Source organism: Equus caballus, chromosome 7, assembly GCF_041296265.1.
Source record: "Equus caballus isolate H_3958 breed thoroughbred chromosome 7, TB-T2T, whole genome shotgun sequence".
Lineage (NCBI taxonomy): Eukaryota > Metazoa > Chordata > Mammalia > Perissodactyla > Equidae > Equus > Equus caballus.
In genome coordinates, this window is record NC_091690.1 from 18,267,816 (window position 1) to 18,280,292 (window position 12,477).

A 12,477-nucleotide genomic window follows, 5' to 3' on the forward strand; every position below is an offset into this window, starting at 1 on the left:
CGAAAGCTAGTATTTATTGTATTCCAGAAGATATTCCCAGATAGTCTACGTGCGCTTTCTCATTTAATTCTCATAACACTCTAAGTAGAAGGTGCTGTTGTCTGTTTGATAGATGAGGAAACTGACAGAGAAACAAGAAGTTTGCTCAACTAGTAAGATATGGAGTTTGGATTATCATCTGTTTAACTCCAAAGTCTCTGTTTTTTCTCATATACCATATTGTGGCTGAATGATACTGAGTCCTAAAATAGCTTTTTGAGAAGGTGATATTCTGTGAGTTGGCTTGATGAAATCAAATTTAAAGTCTTTTCTAATATTACAGTTCTAAAAAGGCAGGTTTTCTGTTTTTGCAGAATAGAGATATGCTCAACTATTTTTGAGTTTTTTCACTACTGTTGAATTTATCCCTTCAGTTAACTTTCTTTTACCTTGGTTTAAATTAATTTTTCATTTCTAACTATTATGTCATACATTTAAACCTCCTATTTTTACAGTGTTTTGTCTCCTACATACGTTCAGTATATCTGATGAAGGATAAAGAAATATTTGATGTGAGCAAGTTACCTATACCTGAATATGCCCTGTAAGTATTCATATTGTAGTTTTAATTGTGAATCTTCAAAATTAGAGGGAATTTGTTTGAAACCTGGTTTTCTGAGAGTCCTAGTTTAAACCAATCTGCCTTACCTTAAGAGAATCGGTTAAAAATCTTCACAGAAAAAAATGCTGTAAACTGTAGAAAACTAGTTGAGTGTTCTGTTCTTGTCAGGAAGAAGTTTCTTACTTGTAAGTAGAAATTCCTTGAAGTCACACTGGTAGTTTCCTGTAGTTTGGTCTTAAAGGAGATGGAGAGCAGTTGATAAGCATTCTTTGAAATCTTAAATGTCTGTGATCCTCTTGTTCTCTGAAATGCTGGCCTGGACTACCACAGACAGTTCTTTTTATGCTTTGAATGCAAGTCTCTTTGTCATCCTTACCTTATTTTACGTTGGTTTCCCATGCTACTTATTGCCTGAATATTCTTTGTGTCTTGGTGTTTCGTACACATACTCAACAGTTCCCCTGGCAAAATGTCCCTGGTTAGTAACTGAGGTTAGTCTTATATGAAAATGGAACTCTTAATTAGACTTGTTTTGCCTTAGTATTTGCAGGATTTTTTCCCTAATCTTTTTAGCTAGAAAAGAGGAGTGTCCGTTTTTCAGTGGGGTCCTACCTGTGGGAGAAGCATTGACAAAATCCTATAGACGCCCCCTTGAGGTCAGTCAGACTTTGAATGTCAGCATGAAATTTCCCAGTCTGTGATGAAATAATATACTTTCAAGGCAAGGTCTGTATATTTGGCCTGCTCTGCAGGAATTTGAGTGCCTTCACCTTTAAAATGAGTCTAATACAAACCTGTATCTGAGTGTGCTGCTGTTTTCTCTTCTTCGTGTTAGATTGCAAATTTAGTATAACAGGTAATTTGTCAGTTGTAACATTTTAAAACCATTTAAATTGTTAGATAACAGAGTAAGGCCACTGACTTTCTGTTTAGGTAATGGATAGAAAACTACATGCCATGAATAACATGTTTTTGTTTGCTTACTGTTTATGTACCAGATACTAATTTTACCATTTCTGAATACAATTCATAGTTTAGATTATTAGCTGACTTTTGTGCTCCATGAGGAAGGTCTGTTCTGGTTTTCTGATGGACTTAGCTGAGATATTAGCAAACAGGAGAGGCATGGTTCTTTAACACTGCAGAACCCTATTTAGGAGACATTTTGTTGCTGCAGATGCCAATAAATCTCATCTGTTTACAGTTGAAGACATTTGCTTTTTATTCGTGATACTTAGGAAGGCAAAAAGTTAAATTCTGAGCCTAAGTTATCGGTACGGTTTGATTGAGTGTTTTCAGTTAATTTGTGGATGTTTGGATGTGTAATTTCCTTTAGAAGGCTTTGATACTTAAGGCAGTGCTATGTATGTAGGGTATAATAAAGGTTTTAAAAATTATTTTACTAAAGAAACTTGTTTTGAAAACCTAATATGCAGTTCATTGTGCTAAATGTTGAAATTATAGATGTACAGTATGTACTCCTACCTTAAAGGAGCTCCAGGTTTAGTAGCTGAGAAACACACGTAAATGTAATTATTATACATTGAGAGATACGAGTTTGTGGTACTAACCTTGAGCCCCCATAACAGTAATAATGACAAGTGCTCAGTAGTGGCTGCCTATGTGCCAGACACTATTTTAAGTGCGTTGCATCTATGAACTGAGTTTATTCTTACAACAACCCTATGATGTAAGTACTCTTATCATGCCATTTCCCAATGAGAGAACTGAGCTATAGGAAAGTTAAATAATGTCCTTTGATCACACAACTAGTGGGTTCCAACCTCAACAGTCCTATTTCTGAATCTGCCTTTTACCACTATAACTCTCAGTTTTTATGAGTTATGTCTTATAGGAAAAAGGCAGTGGTCTGTGTTGTAATGTGAGCTGCTGATTATAGCAGGCCTTGCTTTAAGAGTTTATTTGCAGTCCCTCAGTGAGAATTTAGAAGCTGGGAAGGACCTGATCATAAAGTGAATCTTGATTTTAGAAGGAGAAAATCTTTTCTCTTTTTTTGGTCTCTGGTTTAAAACTCCTTTTTTTTAAATTTTTTTTTTTTATTTTTTATTAATGTTATGATAGATTACAACCTTGTGAGATTTCAGTTGTACATTATTGTTAGTCATGTTGTGGGTCCACCACTTCCTGCTTTGTGCCCTCCCCCCACCCCCCCTTTTCCCTGGTAACCACCCATCAGATCTCCTTGTCAATATGTTAACTTCCACCTATGAGTGGAGTCATATAGAGTTCGTCTTTCTCTGACTGGCTTGTTTCGCTTAACATAATACCCTCAAGGTCCATCCACGTTGCTGTGAATGGGCCAATTTTGTCTTTTTTTATGGCTGAGTAGTATTCCATTGTGTATATATACCATATCTTCTTTATCCAATCATCAGTTTCTGGGCATGTAGGTTGGTTCCACGTCTTGGCTATTGTAAATAATGCTGCGATGAACATAGGGGTGCAAGGGACTCTTGGGATTTCTGATTTCAGGTTCTTAGGATAGATACCCAGTAATGGGATGGCTGGGTCATAGGGTATTTCTATTTTTAACTTTTTGAGAAATCTCCATACTGTTTTCCATAGTGGCTGTACCAGTTTGCATTCCCACCAATGGTGTATGAGGGTTCCTTTTTCTCCACAACCTCTCCAACATTCGTCGCTCTTGGTTTTGGATGTTTTTGCCAATCTAACGGGTGTAAGGTGATATCTTAGTGTAGTTTTGATTTGCATTTCTCTGATGATTAGCGATGATGAACATCTTTTCATGTGTCTATTGGCCATATTTATATCTTCTTTTCAGAGATGTCTGTTCATGTCCTCTGCCCATTTTTTGATCGGGTTGTTTGTTTTTTTGTTGTTAAGCCGTGTGAGTTCTTTGTATATTATGGAGATTAACCCTTTGTCGGATAAGTGGCTTGTAAATATTTTTTCCCAATTAGTGAGCTGTTTTTTTGTTTCAATCCTGTTTTCCCTTGCCTTGAAGAAGCTCTTTAGTCTGATGAAGTCCCATTTGTTTATTCTTTCTATTGTTTCCCTCAACTGAGGAGTTATAGTGTCCGAAAAGATTCTTTTGAAACTGATGTCAAAGAGTGTACTGCCTATATTCTCTTCTAGAAGACTTATTGTTTCAGGCCTAATCTTTAGGTCTTTGATCCATTTTGAGTTTATTTTGGTGTGTGGTGAAAAAGACTGGTCAATTTTCAGTCTTTTGCATGTGGCTGTCCAGTTTTCCCAGCACCATTTGTTGAAGAGACTTTCTTTTCTCCATTGTAGGCCCTGTGCTCCTTTGTCGAAGATTAGCTGTCCATAGATGTGTGGTTTTATCTCTGGGCTTTCAATTCTGTTCCATTGATCTGAGCACCTGTTTTTGTACCAGTACCATGCTGTTTTGATCACTGTAGCTTTGTAGTATGTTTTGAAATCGGGGATTGTGATTCCTCCGGCTTAAAACTCCTTTTTTATAGAAGTGATTATGTCATATTATGTGTCTCAGAAGCGGGGATGATGATACTTGAGTTTATTCTTTGTAGAGAACTGGTTTGTCCTTTCATGGCCATGTCTTTTCTAGCCTTAATGTTTACATTTTACAGAGTATTTTCATATAGTTAGTACATCAGATCTTTACAGCAACTGTGAGATGGGCCTGGTAGGTATTGTTATCTCGTGTTGGAGGAAGCTGAGGTGAGAGAGTTAAACTGGAAATGCACTGATTGAGTACTTGAACTGTTCCTTGTTTCTGGTCTCATGCTCTGTATTTTATACCATGTTAACCTCTTAGTGCAAAACAGGGTATCTCCAGTTTTTTTTTTTTTGACAGGTATTCAGTATTTTTTGTCTTGCCTTTTGGATCATCTAACTTGTCAAGATTGCATTGTATCTTAGAGGAATGTTTTCTTTAAAAAAAAAAAAACCAAACTCTAAAAATCTCTAACTCCTGAGAAGCTGTTTCATAATACCCATGAACCCACCATCAGTGTATTGACATAACTATTTTAATTTGCCCATATTTAAGGTCTCTTGGTCTTGCTGTGGCACCACGGGTAAGATTTCTTCAGAAAATGCAGAAACAACCCACCAGAGAATTGGTAGTGAGCCAAGATAATAAAGTAATTGGGCCAAGGGCTCCCTCCCTCACCAATGATGAAGTGGAAGAATTTAGAGCCTACTTCAGTGAGAAAATGTCCATCCTTCAGAAAGGTGGGAAAAGATCAGAAGGGACAGAGTACAGACTGGCTAACAGTATTAGTGCTGAAGAGGAAGAAAAGGAAGATGAAGAAGAAATGGAAGAGAAACTGGGAAAAGCAAAATGGTCTCAAACTCAATCTGTCCCTAGCACTGATGAGTCTCAGAAAAACGAGAAAGTTTCTATGCACTTCTTGGACAGAGATGATGAGGAGGAAGATGGACTTGATGCTGATTTCTTTAAGGTGAAGCGGCACAATGTGTTTGGGTTGGACCTTAAAGAGAATAAAACGTTACAGGTAAGTTTACTCCCAGTGGAGTGTCTTCTTTTATTTCCCACCACTTTACTGTGTGCTCCTTGTTGCTTTTGGGGAACTGTGGGAAAGTAAGAACGAGGATAAATTTGTAGAATGATTTTCTTTGCAGTTAACCTTCTCTCCTTCTCCATATTTAAAGATGGAATAGGTGCCAAAGAATTCTGATTTTTCATAACTTTGGGAACTCTTAAGAGGTCGACAGCTTTAATCTTCTCATTTACTGGTTTTCTGATGCATGTGTTAAAAGTAGCCAGAGTCATGATTATAACATTAAGGAATGTGATGGGGTTCTATGGTGTATGATGTGAGGATCCCTCATTGTGATTCTTAACAAATTACTTTCTGATTTAAATCATTGCAGATGTTTCTTAGAACAATTTAATCTCTCTAAACACGAATTTTACTTTTAATAAGGTGTTTGCTTTTGGGCACCAATCCAGTATCTTAAACAGAAAGCTGGCACTTGTTTTTAAAGGCCACTTATGGAGGTTTATTAAAAATTTGGTGTAGGTCCTTTCTTTCTCTGTAGGTACCTGCTAGGAGGAACAAAAGATGTAATCCGGATAAAGCACCTCTTTCCTGAGGTTTTTGTAGATGCACAGTAAATGTTTCTTCTCTTTCCCTTATTTTTCTTCCTATTTTGTATGCCTTTATTCTTTATCATTTCTTTAAAGAGAATTGAATGAAAAATGAAGCCAACCTTTTATTCTTTGTACAATGTTTAATAAAATTCTTTCTAAGACCGATAGTAGGAAATAGTAAATTTTGAATTGTGAAACTTGGATAGGTGTTTCTTTAAGTAACTAAATAAAAATTTTGGAAAGGTAGCAAACATACTTATTGAGTACTTAATGTATATTATTATTACATAATAATGTAATGATATATATATATATTAGAATATCTCATTTGGTCCTTGAATAACCCTATGAAGGTAACCTACTATGAGGTAGGTGCTATTTCATACTATATGTGAGGGGAAAAAACAGAGACAATAAAATAGTTAGATGCACAACTTGTTACCCACAGTGTTGGAATTTGAACCTAGTTATTCTGACTTTAGTGTCCGTGTTCTTGACCAATAATCTGGTTTTTGAAGTCTGATTTATCACTTATAATTGAGATATTTTGTCATGTCTGATAAATCTGTGGTTAACCCAAGGTCACAAAGATTTTCTTCTATAGTTTTAGCATTCAAATTTAGGCCAGGATTGATTTCAACTTACTTTTTATGTATGGTGTGAGGTAAAGGTTAAAGTTCTTTTTTTTTCATGTGGATGTTGAATTGAATCAGTACTATTTCTTAAATACTGCACTTTTCCGTTCAGTTACTTTGGCCCTTTGTTGGAAGTTAGTTGACCATGTATGTCTAGGTCCCTTTGTTGACTCAATTTCGTCTATACAGCTGTCGTCTCACCAGTAACACCTGTCTAGATTAGTGTAACTTTATAGTAAATGTCAAATCAGGTAGTGTGAGTCTTCCAACTTGGTACTTAAAAAAAATTGTTTTGGCTATTTTTGGACCATTGTATTTCCATATAAGTTGTTAAATCGGCTGGTTAATTTGTACAGAAAACCAGCTGGTATCCTCATTGAGCTTACATTGAATCTGTAAATCTATTTGGGGAGAATTGACACCTTAGTTGAGTCTTTTGATTCATAAACGTGGTACATCTTTCCATTTGTTTAGGCGTTCTTTAATGTCTTTTAGCATTGTTTTATAATTTTAAGCATGCATATCTTGCACATATTTTAGATTTATTTCTTACTATTTCATATTTTTCAGTACTGTTATAGATTGTACTTCTAAAATTTCAATTTTCAATTCTTTGCCTGTATATAGAAATACAATTTATTTTTGTATACCAGTCATTCTAAACTGACCTACCTATTGGTTCCGGTGGCTCTTTTTGGTGATTCTTTATGATTTTCTCTGTAGATGGTCATCACGGTGTTCGTTAATAAAGATGGTTTCATTTCTCACTTTCCAGTCTCTCCACCTTTTATTTCATTTTCTTATTTGATTGCACTGTATGTTGAGTAGCAGTTGTGAGAGTGGACGATATTTTCTTGTTCCTGTTCTTAGGGACGGGAAATATTAAGTCTTTTACCATTACATCTAAACTTAGCTGTAGGTTTTTTGTAAATGTTTTAATCAGGTTGAGAAAGTTCTATTCCTAGCTGGTTTAGTGTTTTTGTCAGAAATGGATGGTGAATTTTGTCAGATGCTTTTCCCTCTGTTATTAAGGTAACCATATAGTTGTTCTGTTGATAAACTGATTTTTTCTAACGTTGAGCCAACTTTAAATTCCTGTGATAAATTTCGCTTACTCATGATGTGTTTTCCATGGTCTGTTGCAGGATTCCTCTTGCTAATATTTTCTTAAGGATCTTGGCTTCTGTGTTCATGAGGGATATTGGCTTCTAGTTTTCTTATAATGACTGTGGGAACATGACATTTTAAAAACTTTTGATACATTTTGCCAGACTGTTCTACAGAGAGGGTCATATTGATCATTGTCCACTAGCTTTGTGTGTCAGTGCCCATTTATTCATACCAACAGCAAATACTAATGTGTTTTTACTGTTTTGAAAAAAACAGTGAGAAATGTCTTACTGTTTGAATTTATCTTTTTTGGATTCTGTTGAGCATTATTCGTTTATTTCACTTGTGTAATTTTTCTGTATGTGTATTGCTTATATTTTTCCCTCTTTTTTTTCCTCTTATGATACTGGTCTCTTGCTTGTTGATTTCCAAGATGTCCTTAAACATTAGTTATCATCCCTGACTTTTAACCTTTTTTTATAGCCCATGTCACACACAATTATTTGTCTGCCATCCCTACTGGATTCTAAATTCCTTGAAATTAATGTCTTCCTGACCAGTGTGTGTTCAGGGCCTGGTACAGTGTCTACCTCCTGTTAGCACATTTCACAAATGTTTCATGAGTGAATGAGTGAATTACTGGATTTCTTGCTTATTCTTTCACTTTGATAGTTTTGCTTGCTGTGAATTACATAGAATTCATATATATAGGTTTGTTCTTGGAAACCTATATTTTGAAACTATGTAAGATTTACCTGATTGACTTATAGTGATTCAAAAGGTATTCTCGAACTTTCTATAAACATGAGCATAAATAAAATAACTTATTTATTTGATTCTAAATGACGTACCTGTATAGGCCAAGCTTTGTAATTTAGGTAGTAAATGAAAGTATCTAATGGTAATTATGTAAAATTCTAACTAAGAATATGTTTGCATGGTATACTATAAAAGTTCTTTGAAATACCTACGTGATTTTTTTTACTATAATAAATTGGAAGTATGGCATATATGTCATATGTGAGGAACATTTTGGGGCAGTTAGTAAGATTTTGAGCTGCTGATAAGGGAATGTTTTTCCCTTTCTTTGTGCACATTACCTAATACTGTTCACAAATAGTAAAGTTGAAACTATTCGTTCTTTAGCTGAGATAGGAAGGCTTACTGCCTTTTTTTTTTCACCTAGTCTTGTCAACTTTACCTGTTATCTGCCTTTGAGTTTTCACAATTAACGCTTATTTGCAAAAAGATTATAATCTGATTCTTTATCATGTTTTCAAGGCACTTGGTTTTGAGTGTGATTTTTGCATCCACAGTCTCAGTTGGCTTTCCATTTTAGCCTTTGTTCTTGCATTTTATATTTTAGTATTGTATTGCAGCCATCACTCACTGGAGGCTGCTTTTTTTATTACCTATTTTTAAGGATAGACCTGACAAAGTAAAGAAAACCAAACCATACAAAAAATGGGAAATAATACTATTACTTACACACATAGATGAATGTATTCCCTTTGGGAGACTAAATACTTTTTCAGACACAGGTGGCTTTGTTCAAATATTTTTGTTCCTGTTTCAGAATTGTCTTTAGGGACGACATACCAGACACACAAGAGAACGGATTTCATTACTTATATTACAGGCTATTCTTTTTGCCTTGGTATCTTTTTCTTCTTTTCTTGTCCCTTTGGAAAAGGGAGAAGATTTGTCCAACTCAATTGAAGCTTGGAGCCCATGGGAACACATTGGATTGTAGATCATGTGGATTTTAATAATCATATCATTTTCATCAATAAAATAATGCTAATTTGGTGTTTTATCATATACCAAATACTTTCCTTGTAAGTTCTCATTTTATCCTCATGACAGGAAAGGGAGATGATGATGTTTAAAATTTCACAGAGGCTTTTAAAGGACTTCCAGAGTCAGAGTGGTGGAGTCAGTGCTTAAATCTGTCTCCGATGCCAAATCACCTTCTCTTTCTACCCAGTCCTGTTGCCTACCATAATTTGTGTGTGGTTTACTTTCTGTCACTAGGTAATGTCTGTGCCATTGACAGGACTATAAATAATTTTGGGCTATCCAAATAAATTTGGGCTATGCAGACAGTTGGAATATAGAGTTGATACATTTACCTCTTTAGACTTAGACATGAATGGAGAAGAGAGGTGCTGAGTACTGGGTGCAAGTGATGTCTTCTAGAAGACTACCTTGTCATAGTCCTTTTCTATTTGACAGGATCAAGGCATGAACAGAGAAACAGATTTTCTTAGCAGCGGAGAGGGAGTCATGAGTGGAGCAATAACAGAAGGGTAAGAGAGAGCCTGGCTGCTATCAGGCACTAAAGCAGTAAGAGAAGGTTGGTTGACCTCCCACCACAGGGAAGAGACTTTTGGTTTGGCTGCTTTTATTGGCTGTTGGGTGTCTAGAAAGTTGACCTCCAGGGAAACAGTGTTAGAGAAGAATGTGAATATATGATTAAAATGATTAAATTGAAAAAGATTTTAAAGCATTTTCTCTCTCTCTCTCTTTTTTTTTTTTTTTAGTGAGGAAGATTTGCCCAGAGCTAACATCCATTGCCAGTCTTCCTCTTTTTGCTTGAGGAAGATTGTTGCTGAGCCAACATCTGTGCCAGTCTTCCTCTGTTTTGTATGTGGGATGCTGCCACAGTGTGGCTTGATGAGTGGTGTGTAGGTTCATGCCCAGAAACTGAACCTGGGAACCCTGGGCTGCTGAAGCAATGTGCGCGAACTTAACCACTATGCCACCAGGCTGGCCCCTAAAACATTTTCTTAAATATGGGAATGAAGTCTCTAAGCTTCTACTTTTGTCTTTCACATTTTATAATTGTTTAGAAATGAGACGAATGGGTAAATTTTATTTTAGCTCAGCCAGTGTCTTTTTAAAGCTTCCTTAACAGTAAACATAGGTCAGTTTTAATTAAGATTCGGGTGATACTCATAGATTATTCTTTGTACCCTAGAGTTGATTCTATATCCTGTTTACATTGTGTCTTACATCTTTGCATGGAAATTCTTAGTATTGCAAGAACTCTGTTGATGGTAAAGCATAGATTAGCTAATGTTATTATTTATGAGTGTTCTCTTATGAAGATATTCTAAGTTCCAAATGAAGATTCTGATATATGGGAGCTGGGCTTTTTCTGCCTCTTGTCTCTTCATCTTTTCTCTCGTTTTCCCTTTTTCTTTTCTCACTTTTCCTTTTTCTTCTCCTTCCAGCAGCAATTACTGAGTTTTTACTAGGTGCCAGGGACTTCTCTAGTTACTTAGTGAGTTTTAGAGGCTTATGCTTTAGTTAGCATAGCAGATTATTAAACCAGCATTTCAGTACAGAATGCCAGCCTTCTATCCACTTATTCATTCATGCAACCAAATGTTTTAAAGCTCAGATATTGGCATCGTAGTAGAGAAGATGTCCTGGGGGACATTGTACCTTAAAGAAAGTATAGGAGTTAATAGGAAGGGGGAAAAAGGATTCTAAGCAAAGAGTACAGAATGAGCAAAACCATGGCCATAAGGAAGTACGTGTTTAATATGGGGAGCCATTTCTGGTATGCTGTTCAGTAGTTAGCCTTTCTGCGCCTTTGTGTCTTTCTCTGTAAAATGGGGCCAGTAACAACATCTGCTTGGTAGAGTTATTGTGATGAATAGAAACAAAAAGCACCCAGCAAAGTTTGTGTATATAGAAGAAGCATAGATAATGTTAACTATTATTTCCACTTGATAAAGTATTATAGGGACATACAGGAAAGGGGGTGATATAGGTTTGTCTGTTCCATGGCCAGGCAGTGTCTGAGGTAGTTGTTGAAAAATAAGGCTTATTTTTCTGAATCAGGAACCATTGTAGAAAGAAAGTGATGCATTTCATTTACTTGAAGTACAGTATCAGGAAACAAGTTTGCTTTTATGGTTATAGCATAGTTGATAGAGCATTTTTCACATTTCTCAGTGTCCTGTATTGATCTGAAGAGTGCTAAACCTTCTCCACTGATATCACAGGTCCAATTGACATTATAGCCAAATATTTATGGAGAGTTTATAATTTGATATATTCAGACCCTATTAGGCAAGCACAATGCCCTGTAGAAATGAATTGATTGCTTATAAGTAGAAGTGAAAATGGTATTAACAGTAGATATTTATTTCATGTGGAATCATTAAATAAATTATTACACAAATATTTTTCTAGGTGGAGTTCTCTGTCCAGTTAACTGGCAATATTCTTGTGGATAATATTGTGTAATATACTTTTAGAAGGTATTATGTAGAAGATATTAGGTTATGGATATTGCTTATTTTTAGGACTTGATTTAGAAGTTACATTAGAGAAAGTAATGTCTTTTTTTGGGGAGTGATTGGGCATGCTGATAAATTGTTTTAGGAGAGTGCTGGAGTTTAGCTCTTTTTATCCTCATAATTATTTGATTTAAAATGGGAATGAACTGTGGTGGCTATTTCCAGAAATTTGTTGCAGACAGCTATGTTTTTGTAAAAGAAGTATCAGGAAGTGATGAACATCTACTGATTTTCAGTAATCTGCCATGCACTTTGAATATTTTATCTCATTTACTTAAACTTTTACCACAGGCTTGTGTGCTATTACTTCCATTTTGTGGGTTAAAAAACAGAGACTTTGAAAGGTTCACTTGCTTGCCTAATGTTCTACAGTTAGTGAAGTGGCACAATTAGGATTTGTACCTAGGCCCATCTGACTTGAGCCTCAACATGATTGTGCTTTTTTTGATTCCTGTCATTTCTACATTTAGCGGTGTCTTTTAATGTTCTTTTTCACTTTGCACTAGCACTGCCACTATTCTGCCCCAGACCCTTATCACCTCAGACTTGACTTGGGATAAGCCTCATAATTGGTCCCCATTGTTCTTTCTCTGAGGCATCTTCCTGCAAACTTCTGTCAAGTTAGTATTTTTTCATGTGGCCGATCTTCCTTTCAGTTGGGCTTTGTAAGCCAGCCCCTACCCCATTGTACTACCAGCCCATTCTTTCCAGTGTGAGTTTCCACTTACTCTGAAG

General features: G+C 35.8%; 1 protein-coding gene across 2 annotated transcripts in view; it reads left to right on the forward strand.

The window, feature by feature from the left end:
- The window catches only part of DDX10 (DEAD-box helicase 10), a 275,119-nt gene that overhangs the window by 44,341 nt on the left and 218,301 nt on the right, over nt 1-12,477 (forward strand). For both annotated transcript variants that reach the window (XM_070273597.1, XM_001499568.6), the window contains exons 12-13: nt 495-583; nt 4,617-5,085. In XM_070273597.1, the coding sequence (XP_070129698.1) occupies nt 495-583; nt 4,617-5,085 (558 nt within the window). The remainder of the gene's footprint in view (nt 1-494; nt 584-4,616; nt 5,086-12,477) is intronic.